Raw genomic sequence first — 24578 nt, 5'->3', positions numbered from 1 at the left:
CTAAATTCCAGAGTAACCAGCTACTCCCAAGAGGTTCTCTCACCACTGTCTGCTGGAACCGCCTTCCTCCCTGCCTGCCTGTCCTGCCATTTTTGATGGGATCAGTGTCCATCTTACTGGTTCTCTCACCTATATCAACCTCTGTCGCTGAACATCTCAGGGGTATGCAGTAGGGCCTGCTTTTGTGCTGTAGCCTGCCAAAAGCTCAAATGTCTGATGCAACACCAGGTTTAGAAAATCTGACCTAAGAGGAAAGGTTGAAAGAATTGGGCATGTTTAGTCTAGCGAAGGGGGGGACATGCCAAGAGTTTCAAATATGTAAATGGCTGTTATAAAGAGGACTCCGATTAATTGTTCTCCATGTCCACCAAAAGCAGACCAAGTAGTAATTGGCTTAATTAGCATCAAGGGGGATTTAAATTAGATGTCAGGAAAAACATTCTAACTCTAAATGGCGGTTAAGTACTGAATAGGCTTCCAAGGTACATTGTGGAATCCCCATCACCGGAGATATAAGAACATATTAGACAAACAGCTGCCAGGGATGGCCTAGGTTTACTTGGTCCTGCCTCAGCGCAGGAGGCTGGACTAGATGACCACACGAGGTCCTTTCCACCCCTACATTTCTATGTTTTTTATTATTCTTCTTCACCCTAACTTGGGCTTGGCTGTCTACCTGATCCTTTGACTTCAATCGACATACTCCTGGGACAGATCCTCAGCTGGTATAAATTATCTTCAATGGAGCTATTATAGTTTATGCTAGCTGAAAATTGGCCCCCAATGTCCTTGTTTCATACGCTTCCTGCCTATGCTCCCAGTGGTTGAGCAGAGCTCCTCTGCCCTGTGTTCTGTGTTCATGTTTCTATCCAGGGAACTAAGTTATTTTAAGAGAGATTTTTAATGTTGCTTCTCTTTTCCCCACTGGAATGTTCTTTAGTGCTTTTTGCCCATGCTTCCACTATGCTCTTGCTAGCTTGCATTTTCACAGGTTGCACACTGCCACACTAGTTAACTCCAACATTAGCCGTGATTTCTCTGAAAGCTTCTTATTTAAAATCCCAACCACTAGACTGTCTCCCTTGTGTTCTTTCATGATGCCAAGGTGACAACTATCCTGCTTGTTTATATAGAGCCATTCTAAAATCATCTACGCTTTCCCTGGGTCTCTGTCCATGGTGGTCAAAGCCTGTACATTCATGCCTGGCGTTTCTGTAGACAATGGAGTGCTTGCCCCCTGGGAGCTGGACTGAAACTCCCAAACTCATTTCATATAAGCCACCAAAAGCTGTCCAATGGTAACAGCCTTTGGTCACAGTCAGACTGGACTGGACATAGAATATCAGGGTTGGAAGGGACCTCAGGAGGTCATCTAGTCCAACGTCCTGCTCAAAGCAGGACCAATCTCCAGTTTTTACCCCAGATCCCTAAATGGCCCCCTCAAGGATTGAACTCACAACCCTGGGTTTAACAGGCCAATGCTCAAACCACTGAGCTATCCCTCTCCCCCCTGGACATACAACATCCATGGGGACAAGGCACTGTAGGATTAACTTCCTTGTGCAAGAGGCACTGCACTGAGATTCAGAACATCCTGGCTTCCTGTGTGACTTGGGCAAGTCAATCACTCTCTGTGCCTCAGATCCCCACCTGTGAGATTGGATGATGATACAGTAATAGTTCCTACCTCCGAGCTATCGGGAGGCTGGATTTCTGAATGAGGGGGAGGTGCCTTGAGCACCGTGGAAAAGGAACTAAATAAAATATATTGAGCTGACTGACACAGAGGTAATTTTAAAGGGCTGAAATGGTCAGTCTGAATGCTACAGGGATCCATCAAGCCACAGTTTGACAGCATAATGTCCATCATTCTCTTTGACAGTGTGATCAGCATGTGTCTTGTTACAGAGATGAGATTTACTGCCAGATCTGCAAGCAGCTCTCTGGAAACAACAATAAGAGCGGTCGAGCTCGAGGCTGGATCCTCCTCTCGCTTTGCCTGGGCTGTTTCCCTCCCTCAGACAAGTTTGTGAAGGTATCGTGCCCTCATTTTCTGGACCAGGTCTGGGGGCTTGTTTGTTGTTGTATTTGGCTACAATATGTAGAATTAACTGGTTGCTATAGCGACTGGTGGTAGGATGGAGGCAGAAACTCCCCCACATCAATACATAAATCTCCAGTATTGTACCCTTCACCCTCCCTCAGACGTAAATACATGAGCCAGAGACTCAGCTGCTGCATAGACTTCAGTGCTCTGACTTCATTTGAGTTACTCCAGGTTACTTCAGAAGCGCTATACCAATTTACACCTGCTGAGAATCTGACCCATACTGTACATGTTACTGGCATTTGTAATGCGACGGGAGGGGAATAGTTAAAAGTAAAGATCAGTAGCAACTCCCTCACCACAGATTACTCTGCAAGTGTTCCTCCCCTCTCTTTCTGCAAAGCCAAAGACCCAGCCCCAATGGAATGTATGGGGCATGGCCAAGACGCGTACATCCCTGCTGTCATTCCATTGATGGCAGTGGGGCCTGATTCTGATCTCATCCACTTGCACAGTGGTGTAATTCCACTGCCTACTTCAATGGCGTTATTAGTGATTTAGGGGAGAGATCCAAATCAGGCCCAGTTACCGCAGGGATGAATTCAACACAACAGACCTGATTCTGATCTCTTGCTGGTGCAACATAGGAGTAGCTCATTTGAAGTTAAATAAGTAAGTGAGATTGAGTCAGGCCTACTGTCTCCAAAAGTTTCTTTGCAGCCCACAGTTGATTACAGTGGAGTCTATTCTAGCATCCTGCTCTTCCAGTGATTGGTCCGTGATCCTTCAGAGGAAGGTAAAACACCGTAATACCCCTGGCCAGTTGTTCCAGGCTACATGTTGGAACGGAAATAGTGCCTTTCCTGATTTACAGGGATATGAGCACTCTGCCCCCTGAAGCAGGAGGTTTGCAGGAGGCTTCTAGACTGACCTGTAGATTCAGATAACAGGCCAAATTTCCAGAGAGAGTCCTGAGGTCCATGTGCAATTAAGCACCCATGTTTGCATGTGTAGTTACTGCAATTCTGTGCAAACAGTAGGACTGCATGGACAAAGGATGCCCTTGGTATCATGCAGTCGGCAGGCAGGCGCCTGCATTTGCAATAATAATTCCATATCATAGTGAGCAATTGGCACAGATCTTACTCCCTGTTGAGGGTTTAGCTCTGCATATCACTACAGATCCTTCTAGTGCAAAATTCCTTGAACTTCACTGAATTGACAGGCTAGTGTACGTTCTGCAGGAGTTGAAGATTGATTTCTCCATAGAAATCTTAATGGATGACTAAGTAGTATGATTAGAAAATGCCAAGAAACCCAGTGCAATGCATTGGCAAGTTGGTTTGGAAAGAGCTATTATAGGATCAGGCTGATCTGATCTACTGGCCCTTGTGAGACACCAGTTCTTTAGCAACATCTGCATTTCCTAACTGTCTCTTATGTTTTGTACATCCAGTACCTGCTGAATTTCATCCTCAATGGGCCCACAGGCTACGCACCATATTGTGCTGAACGGCTGAAGCGCACCTATACCAATGGAGCGCGGACTGAACCTTCCAGCTGGCTGGAGCTACAGGTAGTTTCTCTCTCATCAACGGGTTCTCAGTTACCATTCAACATGAACACACAGATATGTATTTACTTGTCTTCACTGGCTGATCTTTCCAAGTCCAGGAACTGAAAGACAGTAAACCTGCTCTGGCTATGCTGTTAGACATGCCCAGTTGTAGTCACTTATTGCCAGGTGGACTAGCAAAATCAGGACTTTGTCATAATGCATCAGATCCATAAGATGGGTGACCAGTTGTGTGCTGCTGCATTTGCTGTCCTTTTGATGAAGCTGCAAGATGGGTGTGGAGCTGGTTTTTATTCTCTTTTCCTTTGTATGGGCCCTGCAGACTGAGGCCAGGCCTACACTAAAAAGTTAGGTCGACCCAGCTACATTGCTCAGGGGTGTGAAAAGTCCTCAAATGCAAGAATTCTTCTGTCAAACTAGATACTGCCTCTGGGGGAGATGGATTAACTACAGCAAGGGGAGAGCCTCTCCCATCGCTGTAGTGAGTGTCTACACTGATGCACTACCGCAGCATTTCTAGTGAAGACGTAACTCACTTAATGAGCTGAGATCTCGAACGTGATTGTGATCATGGTGTAAAGTTGGTGCAGAGAGAGCTCTTAAATCTAAATGACTCCTCCATTCTCCTTGGGAAAGTGGGGTCTGCCTCTGATTCTTCTCATTCACTTAATTCTGGCTAACAGGCAACAAAGCAGAAGAAACCCATTGTATTTAATGTCACCTTGATGAATGGCCAAAGCATCACGGTTCCTGCAGATTCAGCCTCCATTGCCAAAGAGATCTGCCAGTTGGTAGCTGATAAAATGACGCTGAAGGACACGTTTGGTTTTTCACTCTACATTGCTGTGTATGACAAGGTAAAGTATTGAAATCCATCCTGAAATCCTCAAACTCCTCCCCAGGAATGGCCTCTAATAACCCTCCAGAAGCTCCTCCCAAGGGAATGGCCTCAAATAGTCCTCCACAAGCTCCACACTGGGAATCTCCTCTAATATCTGTCCCACCTGGCTGAGGACTCCCTTACAGCACTGGTTCTACTCTCTTGCTTTTTGTCCCTTCCAGCGGCTGACAGTTCCCCTCCATCTGACCTGCTCGGGCATTCTTGTTTTCCATCATAGATATTCCCCTCTCACTGCTGTCAGTACTTCTCAGCCCTACACAGGGGAGAGTTCCATTTTCCACGCTCCAAGTCCTAGGAGCTGCTGATGCATTTTGCCATCAGTGGCGCTTAACCCAAACTTTGGAACAGTTGCCTGCAGTCCCCATGAGGCACAGCCCTGTAATTCACATGCGGTCACTCTGCACATCCTTTCCCACTATATTGTTATGCTAATGAAGTACTGGCTTAGAGCAGAATGTGGTCTGGGTGCTCAGAGTTGGGCTCTAAACTCAATGGGCTGAACTCAGAAGTGACACCATTGTGTAAAATAAACCACCAATGCAAGTGCAGGTAAGTGGGTGTATGTTAAACCCTGAGGGGGCAGAGGTGCATGGCTGTAGCAGGAAAAGCAAAAGGATGGGTGTATGATAAAGCAGTCCTACTCCTGGACCCCCATACCTTTACCTTCCTGGTTGTTTTTCCAGACACCACCCTGCCCTTCCGTGCCCTGGTGTGTAAGTTACACCCACTTACTAGTGTGTAACTTGCCCAGTCCCATCCAGGACCCCTCTGAACTAGCCCACCATATGAACTGATGTGTCTGGGACATCTTCATTGTTAGCAGACAGGGGCGTGCTAGTCTATTGTCACTCACTAAATTACAAATCAGGCCTTTCCCTGAAATGGATTATCCCTCTGCTCTTAGGTCTGGTCACTGGGTAGCGGCCGGGATCATGTCATGGATGCCATCTCCCAGTGCGAGCAGCTGGTGAAGGAGCAGGGTGCCCATGAACGCAACACCCCATGGCGCCTCTACTTCCGGAAAGAGATCTTCACTCCCTGGCACAACTCGAAGGAAGATCCAGTCAGCACGGAGCTCATTTACCACCAGATCATTCGCGGGATCCGGTTTGGAGAATACCGCTGTGAGAAGGTGGGGTTCCTGACTGCCCTTTGCATGGGGGCAGTAGGACATAGGGGCTTCCAAAGGGGATAAGCAGAGGAGGGCAGGCTGATGGAGGTGTGTCCAACACCCTCTCAACGGGCACTTTTCCAAATGACGGTGCCAGCAGCCCGGCCAGAGTATGACGTAAGGTAAGCTGCATCTACCAGCTCACGTTGGATGCTACACACACGCCCTGAGGAGTTGCTTGGGTTCTATTTTAATATGGACTTGATTGTCCTGCTTGGCACTGTGACCGCATCCTAGGTCACTCTCTTCCTACTATATTGCTGCCTACGGCAGCCATGCTGAGAGCAGAAAAATGACTGTTGCTATACTGACTCCAGACCGTGTAGTGTTGGATCAGAAGAATACCCAGCTCTTGTATAGCATGTCTTGTCAGTGGATCTCAAAGGGTGGTAGGACTCAGCTATGACTTTACAGGCTTCATTTAACCAGCTGAATTGTTGCAGGAGGAGGATTTGGTGGAAGTCGGAGCAAAATATTGCTACATTCAGTCTGGGGACTCCATCCACAATGAGCTGGTCCAGAAGCTACTCCAGGACTTCATCCCAGCCAAGCTGCTGAAGTCAAAGCCCCAGGAGAAGTGGGTGAGCCTCATAACGTATGCACATGCCAAGGTACGGATCTCGCATAACACTGTGAATTGATCTTGAGCCTCCAAGACCCTGTGTTAAGCTCCAGCTTCTACTTCTTTAATTAATGAATTCCATTTATAACATGGTGTGAGGTGTCCCAAGGAGCAGTAGTGAGAGGAGCGCTGGCTGGTGCCTAGAGATTTGTCAGAGAGCAGTAAGAAGCATCTCCATGCATATGCCCTGCATGGTTCATTAGGGAGGAGCAGGAAGAGGGGCCATGCTGTCTCCTCTGGGAGCAGAAAGAGGCAATACAGTTTATTTCTGCAGCCACTCAGGGGGTTTCTTAAAGCGTCACCACTGGTGGCTGCTATGGCGATTGATTCAGAGTAGACGCAACATGGGATGGTTGGCGTTCATGCATATTACGCTCCCTGTTCTATTGGCAAGATGGTTTATACTGATTAATTGTATTAATATTTCTATGACACCCACTGTGTGTTAAATCCTTGACAGACAACTAAGGAGATGAGATCCCAGCCCAGGGGAGCTTAGAATCCAAACAGCTGCCTGTGCCATTAGCCGTGTCTGAATGGGACAGCTCGGGTCCATGGAGACTGCCTGGGGTTTGATTTTTTGCAGATGAAATTGGGCCCAATCCTGCAAATTGCTGAACTCCCTAAGAAGTCCAGGGAGTTGAGGGCTCTCTGCACCTTGCAGGGTTGGTCCTGCTCCTTGTGTGTCTTTGGATGTTGCACTTGAGTATGTGTATCCTGGATCTGCATAAAAGAAGCCATGGCCTTGTTTTTGTGTTGTAGGCCCCATACACACAGGACCGGCTTTCCCCTCAGAGCGTGAAGGAGCAGCTAGTGGATTTTGCCCGTTTTCAGTGGCCTTTGCTCTTTTCTAGGTTCTTTGAAGTCACCAGATTTTCAGGTAACATCAGCAGTGAGTGGGTAAGGGGATAGGAACAGGATAAAGAGAGAAGGGCTGAACAATATCTATAAATGGGCTATTTCTGCCTTTCCAGGGCCCAGTCTGCCCAAGAACCACTTCATAGTAGCCATTAACTGGAAAGGGATCTGCTTCCTGGATGAGTCAGAAAAGCGGCTCCTCGATCTGTCCTTCCCAGAAATCACTGGAATACACACCAACAGGTTAGTCCCCTGGATTGGCATGATCCAGAGAAAACAGCTGCCTCTCAGCCTAGACTCAGCCAACGGCTCTCCATGGAGGATGGAGATTCTCTTCCCCTCGCTCCCCGAGAAAGGTGGTTGTTCTGGGTCTGGGTCAGCATCCATCCTTGGGACACGTCCAGAGAGTTTCTGAATGAATGAACTTCCCCAGTCAGTCCAGGGAAAGATCATCCTTCCAGGTCAGGACTGAGGTGCATTAGTGTGAGGGAAGCCTTACATTGAATTAATTCACTGCTCACTCCAGGAGACGGATGCTCCTCAGTGCCTAGAATGAGGTAACTTTGCGGAGACACATAGGGCAGCTGAACCAACATGTGATGCTCTCAAGAGAGAGTGAGCCAGAGTTTCACTCACCTACTTTCGAGAAGTTGAGTCAGGAGCTCCTAACTCCTGTTAGTGCTAATGCATGCCCAGGAAGTTCCTGCCCCTGTGGGGAGGCTTTGCATGCCTTGAGCTGCAGATAGAGGGCTGTGTATGGATGTAGCAAAAAGGTGATACAAGCTTTGCAGATGTTCCAGTAACAAACCACTCTGGATCCACAGGGCAGTGAAGTCTTTTGGGCAGAGCTGCACTCTCATCACGCTGCGGGCAGAGGAGTTTGTCCTGACGTCTGTCCACAGCATTGTCATCGCGGAGCTAGTGGTCCTGTTTCTGGAAGGACTGAAGAAGAGATCCCAGTATGCTGTGGCCATGCAGGAGAGCAAGCAGCAAGGTTAGTCTGACAAGCCTTCTCTTGGGCAGGGAGAAGTCTTGTGAGAACCCCCAGTAAGCACTCAAAAGAGCTAAAAGAGAAGCAGAAAAGCTCAAGGAGACAGAAACTTTACTCCAGGAAGAGTCAGTAATGATCACCACAATGAGCCAGCATGTCAGGCACCATGGTTCAGGCCTCCCTGAAATCAACAAATCGACCTTCCTTCCCCCTTCGCTGCTGTTTGCTTCCTCTTGGACACTGCATAGTCCAGGAACTCCACCTGCCACATTCACTTAATTCTCATTCGTGAGCTCTTTTTCCTGCATCATTGCCAGTCCCAGGGACCCATTCTGCTCCCATCACAATCAATGTAAGTTTTGCTATTGACCTCAGTGGGAGCAGGCGCAGGCTGCCAGAGGACGTGTCAGTGTCTGCTCTAAAAAGTGCTATTGTATGATCAGCCATTGTTACACAAATCGCTTCCTACTGGTAACTGAGCCCAGGCCTTGCAAACTCATTTTACTTGTCTTTATGGTTGAAATCCCCTGTATTTTCTTTTGACATTATAAAGCCTGAATAGGATACTATAGCTCTCTTTGTTTCCAGGGGACCCTGCCATTCTGCCCTTCAAGAAGGGGGACTTGCTGATTCTGACCCAGGACAAAGGGCTGGAAGGAAATCGTGGTGACTGGGCCTATGCTCAAAATGAAAGGACTGCCAAGATGGGGATTGTGTCTTTAGAAGCAATCTATATTATCCCTTCCATTGCAAAACCATCTAGCCAAGTGCTGGTAAGGAGCATGTGCTGGGGACACAGACAATAATAGAATGGTCTCCAGGCCTTGCAGACCCAGGGGTGAATGGCATGACAGTACTAAATGCGACTGTTCATTGGAATATGAGTGGTCCTCCCAACTTAGACCAGGTTGGTGCCTTTCATAGGAGCAACAAATGAGTCAGAATTAAATGCAAAAACAAAGACAAAACAAACAAAACCCTTAGTCCAACAGTGAGGATGAGATTTCAGTTGCACAAAAGGCATAAGTTTCCAGATGATGGCACATATAGCAGCCATAACTCCATGCCCTCTGTCTTTGTATGACTTTATACAGTTAATGGTAACATAGGCGCTGACTTCCACTGTTCCCTGTGGGTGCTCGACCCCACCCCTGGCTCCCCTTGCCCCACCCCCATTCCACCCCCTTCTCCCAAGTCCCTGCCCCTGCCCGCCTCTTCCCCTTAGCGTGCCGCGTCCCCACTCCTCCCCCCTGGAAAGTCCGAAGCACCGCCAAACAGCTGTTTGGCAGCTGAAAGTGCTGGGAGGTAGGTGGAGGAGCAGGGACGTGGAGAAGAGGCGGGGCAGGGGCAGGAACTTCTGTGTGCAGTTGAATTCCCAGACTTTTGTGCTGAATGTTGGATTAATGCCATGATTTGGGCTATTTCTGCCTTTTATAAAAAACCAAAACAAACCCCAAAGCCCCAGTGCATTTTTCGGAACTATTTGTTGCAAATACAGTCACTGGATTTACTTAGCTGATGGGTCCCATCTTCCTGCAGGTTGGCTGATTGGAAATACAGGCCTACAAACAGATGGGAGCCGCTCCCATCTCAGAACGTTGTGTTAAAGGAACACACCTAACAGGCACCCAGCACAAGTTTCACCCTAATCACCATCTTCCCACTGATGAATTGGCTATCCCAGTTTTAGAGTTGCTATATTTTGTACTGTACAAGAGGATTAAAGGGGACTGTTATGGGGCACACTTAACGCTGGCGCACCCGCTCCTGGCTGCTCTGGGGATTAGCTCCTTCCAGCACCCCCTTCTGCTGCTTGTTCACATGCCCTGCCATCTTTGTCTGCAACTCAGGATGCTCTCTTCATGGCTTGCTCTTTGTGGCTTGGCCCTCCAGCTAGGTTAATATGGGCCTCCCCTTCCAGGATAGCAGACTCCTATTGGACAACTGTCCCAGGCAGGCTTTGTTCCACTGCCCAGCCTGTGCCACTTCCCCAGTGGCTGGTAGGGGAACCTATGTCTAGCAACTGTGGACTGCTTTTTCCAAGATCCTGTTGCTATGTTCCTGGACTCCTGCCTACAACTTCTGGCTTCCCCCTCTCTGGATTTACCAACCCAAACTTCCTCCTCCCAGGAAGTAACTACAGACTACTTAATTCCATAGCCCCAAACACACCTCCCTTATCCGAGGCAGGGAGGAAGTAAGCACAGACTAGTTCCCCTGAAGCCCCTTTCTGCTCCCCATTTCCTGGCTTTATACCAGTCCCATCTGTTCCTTCTCAGCTGGGCTCCATTATCAACCAACCTTTCAATCCCTGGTTCCTCACCAGATGCAGTCTATCAGGTTAATTAACCTAATTTAACCTGCTCTGACTTGTGCACAGGAGGACTCCCCATCCCAGGGACCTACTGAAAGATGAATCAGACAAAAAGGAGGTGGATTTCTAATGAGTGCTGTGCTGGCATTAATCAAGTCTGACTCCAGCACTCGCTGTCTGTGTTTGGGTCTACCTAAGAATGTAAATCGGCTGCTTTCTTGAGCCTCTGCAGATTCCCAGTGCTATTGCAGCAGAGAATAATTGAGCGTGGTGTACAATGCCATTTGTGTGTATCCAATGATAATAACATCAAACCGTTTGCACAGAGCCCTGTAATAGTGAGAAGTCTCTGTGTATTTTCAGAGCTTGCTGATGATGTCACCCGATCAGAGGAGGTTGGCATCACTGAATTCCCGCACGGAGGAGGCGGAGGAAGAGGAAGTGAAAGTGAAGCCCTACACTCTTGAGGAGTTTTCCTATGAGTACTTCAGGTAAAGCTCCCTGTACCTGGAGAGACTGCTCAGAGCAGGACTCTGGAAAAAGGGTTCATGTCTGGCTGATTGAAACAAACCCTTTAACCCTATCATGGAGGTAGCAATGATTCCATGGCAGAACACACCTCTGAGCTATGTTTCCTCTTACTTGTAATGAAGCTGACAGTGGAGTGACTCCCACTAGGTGGAGATTCTGACCCAGAAACTCCTAGTGTCACCTATCTGCAGGGTTGCAATGGCCAGACTAGGATGGTCTGAACTGTAATTCTCTTCCTTCCACATGGCAAATCCTGGAGCTAGAAATAGTGCTATGTAACTAACACAGAACTGGGACATGCAGTGTCCTCTCGGGTCCCAGCAGAAGGAGGAAAAATAGTTTTTCAAACCTCTGATGTCTTCTGTGCTTTCCTTCTGCTGATATCTACAAGGATGTGCGGTCACAGTGCATTCCCAGGCCCTGGCAGCCCCATCTACAGTACTAGCTCATCACTCTGGCATAGAACATGGTCACAGATCAGTCTTCACAGTGCTGGCTTCCTGTTTAATGTTACTACTGATCTAACAGGTCAGAATGAACTATTTCTGTTTCCATTCAGGGTTCCTGAAAAGGAGTCCATCAGCAAGGCTGTCCTCCACAAATCTCGCGGGCGCAGCCAGCTGTGGGCACTCTCCAAGGAACCCCTGAAGCAGCCCTTACTGAGGAAGGTGTGTGCAGATCCAGAACTTCGGGACCTTGCTTGCCAGGCTTTCATTGATATCCTTTCATCTCCCCCTCAGCTGGGTGGAGCTGTGTTACTGGCAGGGCAATGGAAAAGCTGCCGGCAGTGATCCATGTCTGTTTCACTTCCTTTAATCTCATATCCCAGCCATTGTAAATGGGGGGGGGGGGGAAGGTAGCTGTGTAGAGCACATGGGGTTAAGAGAGTGCCATCTTTCCTGCAAAGGGGAAAAACTGCTCTACTCTACGGCTCAACAGCCCCACCATGGCCCACCATGTAGGGTACATCCCGAGGGTCCAGCCACCTAAGAGGATCTTGAGGGAGCTGCTGCTAGAATGCACATACAATTTGCCAGCAATTAAGTAATTCCGGTTAGAAAGCATGTGGCTTCCTGCATGATTCCAGAGCTTCTGAACTGTTGGGTGTCCTCCTGCAAGGGTCAGGCAGCTAAAGCCACAGGAGTCATGCAACTGAAAGGACGGTGCTTGTGGAGAAGGTACAAGGAACAGAACAGGGTTCCTCTCACCAATACACACCAGGAGTCTCCCAAGAACCCCTGTGGAATAATCCCAGGAGAGGCATTCTGGTAGAGAGGGTGACAAATCCCTGCAGTTAATGGTGACTGTAAAAGCAAGCACAGGTCCTAGCTTGGTGGTGGCTATGCTGGGAAGAGAAGGGGTAGGTTCCAGTGGGCAGCACAGCCAGGGGATATGACTGGGCCTCATGTATCTATTGCTTGACTGGCAATGAAGTGACGCCTAGCACCATGGCCAGGATTTGCCCCAAGTCTCTGCTGATTATGTGTCCTTCCCATGCGGACAGTCCTTAACTGTGCCTTCACCCATCATGAAGTTCATGGGGGACTACCCCTCAAAGCAGGCACGGTCCTCCGTGGAGCTCACTGACCAGATATTTGTGGCAGCCATCCAGGAGGAGGTGCTGCGGGATGAGATCTATTGTCAGATCATGAAACAGCTGACTGAGAACAGCAACAGGTACCAGGCCCATGTGCATCTGGCCCCATCCTCCAGTACATGACGGGTGATTCCAATTCAAGATCTGGGGAGCTGCAGCGAGCTGGAATTCCTGCAGCAGCTGTAGTGGGAGGGAATGTCTTCAGGAGCGGCAGGTGCAGCACCCTATAAGAAGGGTGCGATGGGCACCCTCCCCTCTCAGCACTATTGGCTGGTGCTTGTGGGGAGCGGATGTGACTGTGGCCCCATCCCTTCTCGAGATGCTAGCACTGTCTGCAGGTTTACTCCCTTGGAGACTGTGGCTGTCTGTGCAGGGGAGCCTTTTCCCCTCAGTGCTGGCTATGTAGCTGTGAATGGAGATACGGTCCTATAAGTGGGTCTTGTGTGCCTTTATAACCATTATATTAGAGGTTAGGTTGTCCCCCTCCGCCTTCCCATCCAGCCCCCCACCAAGTTTAGCTTCCCTGCTGTAAGCGTCATGTTAGCACACTGTTGTCACTGGATCTTCTACTGGCTTCCCCTCATTCTGATTGTTATGTATTACTTTACAGCGCCTTGCAGAATAGATGGATGGCACAGGGTCCCTGCCCAAAGAGCTTGCAGTGGAGTCTCAGACAGGACTCAGGGCAACAAGACAGCAGAGTGGGGCAAGATGGGAAGGATGGGTCACAGCAGTAAGGTTTTGTCATGCTGACTCACTTTGCGGAGTCAGGACAGAAACGGGTCCTAAAGGAGTGAGGGGATTTGAATGAGGAGAGGTCTCCCGGTCCAGGGAGGACATTCCACATGCAGGGAGCTGCAGGAAACAAGGTATGGAGAAGTCTGTGCAACAAAGCAGCAAGAGATTCACCAAGTCTGGCATCGTTAGCAGAGCAGGGTGGGCAGAGGCAATACACCTGGGGCCAGACTGTCAAGAGAGCTCAGCTCCCATTTAGGTATCAGAGTTAGTTGCTATGTTTTCCAAAGAGATCTACATGGTGAGCTGCTGGGGGCGGAGCAGGTTTGAGAACAAGGCCCCATGAGATGTGAAAGCAGCCCCCAAGCATAAGACCCAGCAGCTTCCTGTCCCAGAAAGAGTGGCTCAGGAGGCTGTTGTATAAAACAAATCAACAAGATTAATACATGTGAGAGCAACACATTCTGTTACATTCCTTGTCTGGCAGGGAGAGACTCTTACTGCTACTGTTTCCTCTAGTAGCAATCATCAATGATGGGTCAGAATCACGTTCCAGTGTGATAAGTGGAATGTACGAACATAGGCAAGAATAACCATTTCAGAACAAACAAATACACAGCATGCACTAGAGATGGTTTGCTATCTTGGGGCAGGGATTTGCCTACACCTCATTGTCATGTAAATAGCTTGTAAGTCTAAACTGTTTCTAGGTTAACATTTGGCCTCACAGTTATAACCATTGGTGACATTCCATGGATCACAGCCAGTACCACAGTGTTATTGTGGTTTCTAGAACTGCAGGCTATCAAGACAACACATTACACCTAGACCCCGCACCATGGCAGTCCATCCAGGCAGGCTGGGCACAACTCCCTTCAGAGCTCATTGGTGCCACTTAGAACACTGCTCATAAAGGATTTAAAAATTACACAAGGCATAATGATCAAACCAGATCACTTTGGAAGGGAGCAAGGCAGCATGATCTAGTGGTTAGAGGATGAACCAGGCAGGCAGGAGTTCTAGGTTCTCTTCTTGACTGCATCTGGCTTGCAGCGTGACAATGAGCAAGTCTCTGAATCAAGCTGTGCCTCAGTTTCCCCATCTTTAAAATTGTAGTTAGTTACCTATTTCTCAGGGGTGTCGTATGGCTCAATCTCATAGAAAGGATTGCTATACAAGTGCAAAGTATTATTATTATTATTATTTCACCAACAAACAGGGTTTGCCAGCCTGCAGCGTTGCATCAGTGCACCAGTCAGAATTGACTCTTCCATCTGGGCATGTGCTTTACCATGATGGTGCTGCAAGCGGAATGGTGGTGTACTTTGCATACAAATAGCTGTATAATGGTGTAGGAGTGGGTGGCTGTCTCTCCCTGTCAATCTCAAAGGCCACACCCCCTCACTCTCAGGTCCCTCTCTAGGCAAGGATTATTGGGAGATTTAGCAGTCTCTAAAACTCTGGCCCTCTAGGCAGGGCCAAGTGGCAGGTAGTCCAGGGCTCTGGCTGCAGGCAGGGCACCGTGCCACACAGCCCAGGGGCTCATGCAGATGGCAGACAAATGCAGGCCTCTTGGCCTAAGATGGGGAGGTTGCCACCCCTGGGGTGGGGTTTCAGGGGGTAGGGGAACTCCAGCCCACCCTACTCCACTGGGTCAATGGGGATCCTACCGCAACACACTGACCAGTACTTAGGTAATACCACAACCAGAGTAGAGTCTGGTGTCCCTGAGCTACTTCCTACACTCTTCTCGTGCTGTACCTGTGCCTTGGGGTTGTCCTCAGTCTCCCTGGGTTACACTGCTAACGGCAGTCCCAGCAACTTCTCAGCGTCCCTGGCATCAGGCAGCTCCTCTGGGTCCTCAGTGCTGTTAAGGTGTCTCTCTCAGGCTCAAGCCCCAGCAGCAAGCAAGAGACACCCACCTCCTCCAGTGATTCCAGCCCAACTGAGCTAGAGAGCCCGTCCTTTATACTTCCTGTCCCGCCCTTCCGCTTCTGGTGGGGCAGTTGTGGGTGTCCTGGCTCCATCCATGAGGGAATGGGCAGGGTTCTTTCCTTGTCAATCTCAAAGGCCACACTCTCTCATTGCAAATGGTATTAATGCAGTATTTCTAATCATGATACCAGTGCAGTTCCTCCTTCATTCCACCACTTTAGCCCTAGTGATTTTCCACTGTGTCACTGGGGTGGAAATAACAATCCCTAAAACATGGCTATTTGAGCATATTTTCATTGGAACAGCAAGGGAAACAAATGTTATATCCTTCCCAGACTGGTGCACTATGGACCAAATTCTGCCCTCATTTACATGGGTGTAAATTCAAAAACACTTATTACTGAAGATTCTCCAGATTTATATTGGTGTAGCTGCGATCAAAATCTGGCCCTCAGAAAAGTGACTGTGTAAAAGGGTCAGATCTACTTCCTACACTGACCAAACTGGCTCATGACTTAGCAGTTCAGAGCCATCACCGTGACTGGAATCTGTTCTGCTTCTGGCCTCATCAACAGAGTTCCAGCTGCAGAACCATTATTACTGGTGATGCTGCACAAGCCAGAAGACCCCACAGTGACTGACAGTTTGCAGGGCTGGAGATTAGATATACGTGAATTGAGCAAATTTGATCGAGAGTCACTGGGAGATAATTATGGAACCCCACCATGCCATTTATACCGTCCCTTTTCAGAGTAGAATTGTATGTTCAGAAAAATCAACTGCAAGGCGAGTGCCTGCAGAAGTGCTGGAACAATTTGTGTAGTGGGGGTGCTGAGAGCTATTGAACCAAACTGTAAACCCTGCATATAATAGAAACTACTTCAAGCCAGGGGGTGCTGCAGCACCCCGAGCAGTCCTAGTTCCAGCACCTATGCATTCCTTTGTTATGGGCAATGGGGCACAGCTGGCGGAAGATGAATGCAAACAATCTGCTACAAAAAATATTTAACACGATCCAAATAAATGTGAGTTGGTAGCACTGCATGAACATGAGCACCCAATGGCTTTGCAGGAGAAGGCCCCAGGGATTCAGCTGCCACAATAGTCTTGAAGCTGGAGCTTATTATTATTCATGAGATTTGCAACTGTCATGAATAATTCATCAGCCTGGATTTAGCATGATCTTCTCTGCCATTGTACAGCAATAGCCTGCTGGGTTCTGCATGCAGGCTCTGATGATTTGCTCCTCTTACTGGGAGTGACACAGTGCTCTATTGTGGGGCCATATTTCTACACAGGGCTTCTCTTTTCTGTAGCTATTGCATGGTTTGAGGAGGATCCATCAGACACTAGCTCTGCTGTTTTGTGTTTGCAGGTACAGTGTGAACAGTGGCTGGCAGTTACTCTGGCTCTGCACTGGCCTGTTCCCTCCCAGCAAATCATTGCTGAAACATGCCCAGAAGTTCATCGAGACTCGTCAGAAAGAGACCCTGGCTCTGGACTGCAGCCGGAGAATTCAGAGGGTAATGAGGTAAACAACTGACAACCACACGAGCTCAAAAATCATGAGTCAGGCCCCCAACATCCTGAGATGGGCTTAAAAATCATAAGAGGTTGAGTTTTTTTTTTAAATGACAATTTTGGGTTTTTTCTTTGCCTTCTGAATTCAGAGCCATTAGGGAGCACACAAGTCACATTCACAACCATGAGGGCTAGACGCTTTTAAATGGAAGCTGAGATTCTCACAGAATCACATGACTCCAGGAGCTGAGGCTTTATGAAAAACACCAAATATTGTGAGACTTTTGATAAAATTGCAAGAGTGGACAACACTGAGATCCCCTTTTAGGATTCCCCGCATCATACAGGAATCATTCCACCCTTCAGCTGGAAATGAGGGTGTGTTTTGATTCTGTGGTATCCAGACAGTAAACTCAGTGTATGCCCCCTCCTCCTTTGCAGGTAAAATGTTGGGTTAAATTCATTATGCTGAGACTCCAGTGAAGCTGATGGAGTCGCACAGTGTGTAAATATGGCTCTGTGAACCAGAACCGTGCTGAGAAAAGCAGCAACATCTGAGTGGGGCTCCTGGCAGCATACATCCTGCTCAGTAGAGACGCCAGATGCACCAGTATCTTGCACCCTGCCTGGTCATCTACACCAATGCAATTCTCATTCTCACTGGGTTGTGTTACAGTTACACCCATTCTGCACTGGTCTGAGTGACATGGGGGCAGAGCAATGGGGTATCAGGCTCACAATACCTCTGGTGTACTGAGGGGGCAGGGTGCTTAGGTGTACAGCAGGTACAGAAATACTGCTCTGCAGCCAAAAGCTGATGCATTGTGAGGGGGAAGCAGGGCTAAGATCATGCCCTGCTTCACCCTGACATGCCCCTTCTTTAGCAGGAGCATTGTTGTCAGCATTGGTCTGCTTCCCTTAGTGCTCCAGAGCACTAGCAACCCAATGGGGACTGCCATGTGTGCATGCGTCTGTCCTCTGCTTCTCAGCCCCTCGGAAAAACCACAGGAGCTGAGAGCAAAGCCCACATACAACAAGCGGGAGGGATTGAAATTCTCTTTTGGTTGGTGTCATGAACGTGAGGAGGGCCTATCACAGAAACTGAAGTGGCTGGTGGGATCATGTGGCCATTAACCAGTCCTTTGTATTGCATGCTCCTGGATGGCCCATCTGATTTTGACAGTTCTTCTAGCTGGGCAGAGGGGAGAAAGGGGTTCACAAGCTCAGAGCAAATATTTTCGAAGTTATAACACATTTCCTTATAGCACAGAATACTGACATTGCAAGTGAGATTAATGCATGCAGCAACTTACAAGCATTTCATAGAGTCTGAACACTAACTACATTCTTATATGACTATTTCCTATTTTGAGCAAAACAAACAGATAGGGGAACGAGTCTGGTCTCCAGCTATGCGTTTGTTACTTCTTAGCGAACGGCTGCAGCCTGGGCAAGAGCTGGCGCCTGGCCTGCCAGTGTCACAGACAGCTTCCCCCTTTCCCGGCTGGTGTGAGCTCCTTACGTGCTCCAGCCCCAGTTCATCCTGACCCTGGTTGTTCCAGCTGTTTGTTCCAAAGAGACTTTCTTCCTGACCGTTTCTCCCTTCCAGCTCGTCTTCCCCCCGTCTCTAGGAGTGGGCCCCGTGTCTAGTCCCTTCCCCCTACCTTCCCTGGCCCAGACTCGGTCGGAATGCTAACTTGGCTGCTTTGCCCGCTCTCAGTGGGTGGCATTGTACAATTAGGGGAAACACCACTGCAAAGTGAATTTGCCTTTAAATTGCCTGATCAACACCAGGGCAGGAAAGCTATTCATTGCTTTGTCTTCTGAGGGGACTGAAAGTCTCCTGCCTCCCCCCAGAGTGTGCCGTCCTTCCACAGGGCACTGCTCAGCTAGACAGAGTTTCTTTAGCCGGGAAAAGCAGCTTTTTATTAAGTGAAGATGTCCTCCATTAAGTTGCCCAGAGAGTGGGAGGGCGGGTACGAGAGCATGTATGTTTCAGAGGCTGTTTTTTCTCCTCATATTAAAGATGGCCAGACACTTCCTCCCTCCCTGTGGCCTGTCTGCTCTGTCAGTACTGATTCTTCTCCACCAGCCCACAGGGAAGGTGGGCTTCGTAAGACTCCCCTAAACTCTGGGGAGGGGGAGCCAAACTGGGCTTCTGGGACTATCTCTGGTCCTCCAAGGCAGCATCTTCATGCCATGGCTCCTGGATGGGGAAAACCAGCGCCGGCATCCCAGTAGGTGCTCGGGGTACCTTTCCTCCCCACCTAGGGTTACCATACATCCAGGTTTTCCCAGATATTGCCTCTTGTTTGATCCTCCACACTCTGTCTCAGCGAATTTTTCAAATAAGAGGTAATATCCAGGTGTTTTGCAGAGCAGACATGGTAGCTTAGAAAGAGCCTCCCGATTGGTCCTTCCCAGTGATGAGCTGCCAAAATCTTAACAACCGGTTCCCTCCTCACCCCATGAGGGGGTTGTGGCCTACCCCCGCCCCCTGGGACTCGTGCCCCATCAAACCCCCCGTGTTCCTTGATGCCCCCCCCCTCCCCGGGACCCCTGCCCCGTCCATCCCCCTCCCCTGTCCCCTGACTGCCCCCAGAACCGGGCAGGAGGGTCTCGTGGGCCACCGTAGTGGGTGCCCACCCTGCCCCTAAGAGCCAGAGGAACCTGCCGGGGAGCGAGGTGGGGAGTCCCGGTGGTGCTTACCTGGGGCGGCTCCCAGGAAGCATCCGGCAGGTCCCTCTTGCTCCTAGGGGCAGGGTAGCGTAGCTAGGGGGGGGAGCAGGGGGAGCGGCCACTCCCCCCACTGATCACATCAAAAGTGGTGCCTTAGGCACCAACTCCGTGGGTGCTCCGGGGCTGGAGCACCCACGGGGAAAATTTGGTGGGTGCAGAGCACCCACCGGCAGCTCCCCGCCCTGCCCCGTGCCCGGCCCCAGCTCACTTCACCTCCGCCTCCTCCCCTGAACGCGCCGCCCCGCTCTGCTTCTCTGCCCCCGGCTACCCATGAGTCAGCTGTTCGCGCGGGAAACCTGGGAGGGCTGAAAAGCAAGCGGCGGCTTTGCCCTCAGGCCCAGGGAGGCAAAGGCGGAGGCGAGCTGGGGCAGGAGCGGTTCCCCTGCGCCCCCCGGGTTACCTGCTCCTGTGCGGGCAGCCCTCCTCACACCCCCCCCGGCCCCAGCTCACCTCCGCTCCGCCTCCGGCTCCCTGGGCTTGAGGGCGAAGCCGCCGCTTGCTTCTCAGCCCTCCCAGGCTTCCCGCGCGAACAGCTAATTTGCGGGAAGCCGGGGTGGGGGGGCGGAGAAGCGGGGGGGGGGGCGACACGTTCAGGGGAGGAGGCGGAGCGGAGGTGGGCTGGGCGCGGGGAGCTGCCGGTGGGTGCCCTGCACCCATCAAATTTTCCCCGTGGGTGCTCCAGCCCTGGAGCACCCATGGAGTCAGCGCCTAAAACACCACTTTGGGCCGGTTGTTAAATTTAGAAGCCCTCGCAGGACAACCGGTTCTAAAAGGGCTTCTAAATTTAACAACCGGTTCTAGCGAACCGGTGCAAACCGGCTCCAGCTCACCCCTGGTCCTTCCCCTTCATCCGCAACTGAGTGGTTCCTATCCACCCAGGCTCCAGCTCTCAGCAGGGAGGTGCTAACTAATGGCTGGTGCTGAGTCCCTGGGTCTGTGCCAGCTGCCCTGCCACCATGACAGACAGCGATACTGCCCCCCGCACCTCGAGAGAGGCCCCAGATACCCCTCCCAGTACTCACACTGAGAATGACTGAATCCTGGTGAGCTGAACGGGGTCACCTATCAACAGCAGTGCTGTTAAGCAAATGTTAGGTTCGGTTTTCCCCTCCCTAACTGAAATTCACATTACTAAATTAGAAGAAATGAGGTTTTAAAAACAACCAAAATAACTCTGTATGCTGGGTCAGAGGCGAGGCCAAATTCTTCTCTAAGTCACTGTGGGTCCCCCCCATCCCACGCCTCCCCATTGATCTGGCTGGCCACAGCAAGCCTGGTCTGCCCCACTTCTCCCCACTACCTGAGCTACTCCACAAAGTGCAGGAAACAGAGAAAATAGCAGCACCCTAAAATAATGGGCTAGCTTTGTCCCTCCTGTGCCTCTGTGGAGGTCTGGACTGAGTCAGACCCACCTCCCCTTACCTTAAAGTGTAGCTCTACTTGTAGTGTGACTGTGTGAAACTGGCATTGTGGAATACACTTCCACACCAACCCTGCTCAGTTGACAGGTAAAAACATAATGCTTTTAACAGCCCTTCCAAGCTGGGGGCTTGCTGGCACCTGCATCATCAGCTGTAATAAAGATTCTGCATTGGAATCTCAGTTAAAATTCTGTTGACAATACGTGAAGTGGAATAGAATCTAGCTCTCTCGCCATCTTCTTGCAAACAGGAGGAAAAAATTATGTTAGCCATTAAAGACAGGAGCTACGATGCTGAATACACACAAATGCCATTTTTATCTAGCCACTTTGCAGAGTAGAATGGCTTTTTAATGGATGTTCCAATCAACCCGCACATCCTTGCCCTGTTAATATATTTAACATGCTTTAGGGCCAGAGGTGCAGTGGGAACGTCTCCTTTTGCAAAGCCAGAGTGCTGGGGTCTCTGCGTCAGTTTAATCTCACTCTGCAGCTCCCCAGGGGGATGAGTGAATGCCCAGCTCTGAAGTGCCTTGGGTTGTTGTTTTCCAGGAGTGGCTCTCGGAAGTCGGCTCCCCATAACGTGGAGGTGGAGGCCATCCAGCAGAACATCACCAAGATCTCACACAAGGTTTGCTTCCCTAACAATACAGAGCAGGTGAGAACTCCCTCCTTCTCCCACCCTTGACTTCTTTGATTCATGTAGGGCCACTTTTCAGTGGAATATGGTGCTGCTCTGTGCAGAACGGTGGCTGAATTGCACTCTTTGTTTGGTTCATAAGATCCACCTAGATCAGTGGTGGGCAACCTGCGGTCCGCGGGCTGCACGCAGCCCATCAGGGTAATCTGCTGGCGGGTTACAAGACAGTTTGTTTACGTTGACCATCTGCAGGCACAGCTGCCCACAGCTCCCAGTGACCGGGAATGGCGAACCGCGGCCACTGAGAGCTGCAGGGGGCCGTGCCTGCGGACGGTCAAAGTAAACAAACTGTCTGATGGCCCGCCAGCGGATTACCCTGATGGGCCACAGGTAGCTCACCACTGGCCTAGACCCACAGAGAGTTCTGAATTGTCAGCACAGCTGAATCCGTTGGTTCTAAGCACCCCTTTCTTCCCAGTCGCATTCCATCAGGGCTTCTGTTATGTTTTAGGTGTTTGAGGTGGGGACAAACACCAGAATCCGGAACCTGTGTCAGACCATTGCCTCCAAACTGCAGCTGAGCTCCTGGGAAGGATTCAGCCTCTTTGTCAAGATCGCAGACAAGGTAACTCCGCTCCGATGTGCTAGGATGGAGCGTGGCAGGGAAGCCTCCCTGAGGAGGAGCCGGGGCCACAAATAAGGGAGCAGATTATTGCTACTTTCCCCTTTACTCTGGGGACATGAGCTGCAGAGACAAGAACTTCCAGGGGATAATGCTGCATCTTAATTCACAACTAATCTTAATCAACAGTTTCACTAATGACTTGGATAATGGAGTGGAGAATATGCTAATAAAATTTGCAGATGACACCCAGCTGGGAAAGGTTGCAAGCGCTTTGGAGGATGGAATTAGAATTCACAATGATATTGACAAATTAGAGAATTGGTCTGAAATCAACAAGATGAAATTCAATAAAGCCAAGTGCAAAGTACTTCACTTAGGAAGGAAAAAAAATCAAATGCACAACTGAAAAATGGGGAATAGCTGGCTAGGCAGTAATACTGCTGAAAAGGGTAACAGAGGTAGCAGGGGATCACAAATTGAATATGAGTCAATGTGATGCAATTACAAAAAAGGCTAATATCATTGTGGGGCATATTAACCGAAGTGCCATATGTAAAACAGAGGAGGTAATTGTCCTGCTTTACTCAGCACTGGTGAGGCCTTAGCTGGAGTAGTGTCCAGTTCTGGACACTACACTTTAGGGGACAAGTTGGAGAGATTCCAGAAGAGAACCAAAAAAAAAAAATGATGAAAGATTTAGAAAACCTGACCTATGAGGAAAGGCTAAAAAGACTGGGCATGTTTAGTCTGGAGCGAAGAGGACGGAGGGGGGAGCTGATAAGTCTTCAAATATGTGAAGGGCTGTTATGCAGAGGATGGTGATCAATTGTTCTCCATGTCCCCTGAAGGTAGGAGTAGTAGTAGTAATGGGCTTACTCTGCAGCAAGGGAGATTGAGGTTAGATATTAGGAAAAACTCTCTAACTATAAGGATAGTTAAGCACTAGAATAGGTTTCCAAAGGAGAATGTGCAATCCCCCATCATTGGAAGTTTAAGAACAGGTTGGACAAACAGCTATCAAGGATGGTCTAGGTTTACTTGGTCCTGCCTCAGCACAAGAGGCTGTCCTTGAAGGCCTTCCAGTGTCCCTTCCAGCCCTATGTTTCCATGACTATATGAAGGTGCATGGTGGTTTGGGATCTGTGGTCTCTGTGGGTAACATCCCTATGTGAAGATGAGTAGTTGGGGGCAGAAGGGGAGAATATTGAGGGCCACACTTGGCCCTTAGGCTGCTCCTTGGCCACCACTCCAGTATCAGGAGGGGAAAGATCACTTACTGCACACTGCTGGGTTCAGATCCTTTCCATGCTTAGGGTCGGACCCTGTGAGGTGTTGGCCTGTAACTCCAGTTGGCTTCCATTGTGATGGTGGGTGCTCAATACCTCCCTTGAATAAGCTTATCCCCCAAAAGCCCCTCCGGCTCAAGCTGAAGCCAGGCTGTTGGCGCTGGCAGTCCAGCAGGTGTTCCCTCTCCTTCTGGTGCCATTTGATCTTTGTGCACCAGGAGGAATAAATCGTCTGCAAAGCGCTGAGCTCCAGGAGAGAGGAGCCCTGTGTCTGCCAATACTGCAGCAGCAGGAGTTGACTGAGAACAGGGTAGGCAGCTTCTATCTGTGTTAAGGGCAAGCAGCCAGGGAGGAGGGAAGAAAAGAATGGCAACAGAGTAAAACTCCAGGGAGGGAAGGACACTTCCATTAGCCTTCCTCCTACTCTCCCCCAAATCTCTCCTCTCATTTCCCTTTGCCTCTGATCCTTCCCCTCCATGTCTGTGCTCTCGTTGTCCGTACTTTTGGCAGGGACTCTGGGTGATGCAATTTCCTTCCTCCCATTGCTCTGCGTCTTGCAGGTGATCAGTCAGAATGAAGCCGACTACTTCTTTGACTCCTTACGGCAGGTGACTGACTGGACTCGGAAGAACAAGCCAGGGAAAGATGGTAAGGAAAGGGATCTACTCTTGGTAGCCGTGTTCATCTTTGGCAGAGCAGTGGGTGCAAAGCAGGATCTATTCATCCTTTGTGAACGTCTGACTGGTGGGCTGGTAAAACCCATTTCTGGCATGGTGTTCGTGTGCACCGTTGGTGTCGCTTGCCACAGTACTAGGAACCAGCTGACCTGGAGCAGCAAGGACAGGGCTGTTAAAGATTGTGTGTGTGTGGGTAGCTGTGGCTGATGTTGATACATTTGAGTTTCTGCATCTGTAACATGCTGACTCGTGGATCTGATGATTGCAAGTCACAGTCTGCGACTTGTGCATTGCCAGACCTCATGTCATCAGGTACACGCATCAAATATTACACAGGCTCTCAATATAATTCAGTTCCTTGCTTCATTAGCAGCTTGTTACGTGGATTATTC

The 24578-nt window shown here is 49.6% G+C and overlaps 1 protein-coding gene across 1 annotated transcript in view; it reads left to right on the top strand.

Moving 5' to 3' along the window:
- MYO7B (myosin VIIB) overlaps positions 1-24578 on the top strand; it is an 84429-nt gene that overhangs the window by 51693 nt on the left and 8158 nt on the right. The window contains exons 28-43 of the mRNA XM_027830647.3: positions 1909-2035; positions 3504-3623; positions 4307-4480; positions 5429-5656; positions 6139-6306; positions 7080-7197; positions 7292-7418; positions 8000-8169; positions 8755-8939; positions 10844-10971; positions 11571-11728; positions 12535-12688; positions 16654-16809; positions 21511-21616; positions 22110-22223; positions 24070-24157. Of these exons, the coding sequence (XP_027686448.2) occupies positions 1909-2035; positions 3504-3623; positions 4307-4480; positions 5429-5656; positions 6139-6306; positions 7080-7197; positions 7292-7418; positions 8000-8169; positions 8755-8939; positions 10844-10971; positions 11571-11728; positions 12535-12688; positions 16654-16809; positions 21511-21616; positions 22110-22223; positions 24070-24157 (2321 nt within the window). The remainder of the gene's footprint in view (positions 1-1908; positions 2036-3503; positions 3624-4306; positions 4481-5428; positions 5657-6138; positions 6307-7079; positions 7198-7291; positions 7419-7999; positions 8170-8754; positions 8940-10843; positions 10972-11570; positions 11729-12534; positions 12689-16653; positions 16810-21510; positions 21617-22109; positions 22224-24069; positions 24158-24578) is intronic.

Source organism: Chelonia mydas, chromosome 9 (assembly GCF_015237465.2).
Source record: "Chelonia mydas isolate rCheMyd1 chromosome 9, rCheMyd1.pri.v2, whole genome shotgun sequence".
Classification (NCBI taxonomy): Eukaryota; Metazoa; Chordata; order Testudines; family Cheloniidae; genus Chelonia; species Chelonia mydas.
Note: the sequence above shows the minus strand (reverse complement) of the source record. Positions and strands in the feature narration are given on the sequence as shown.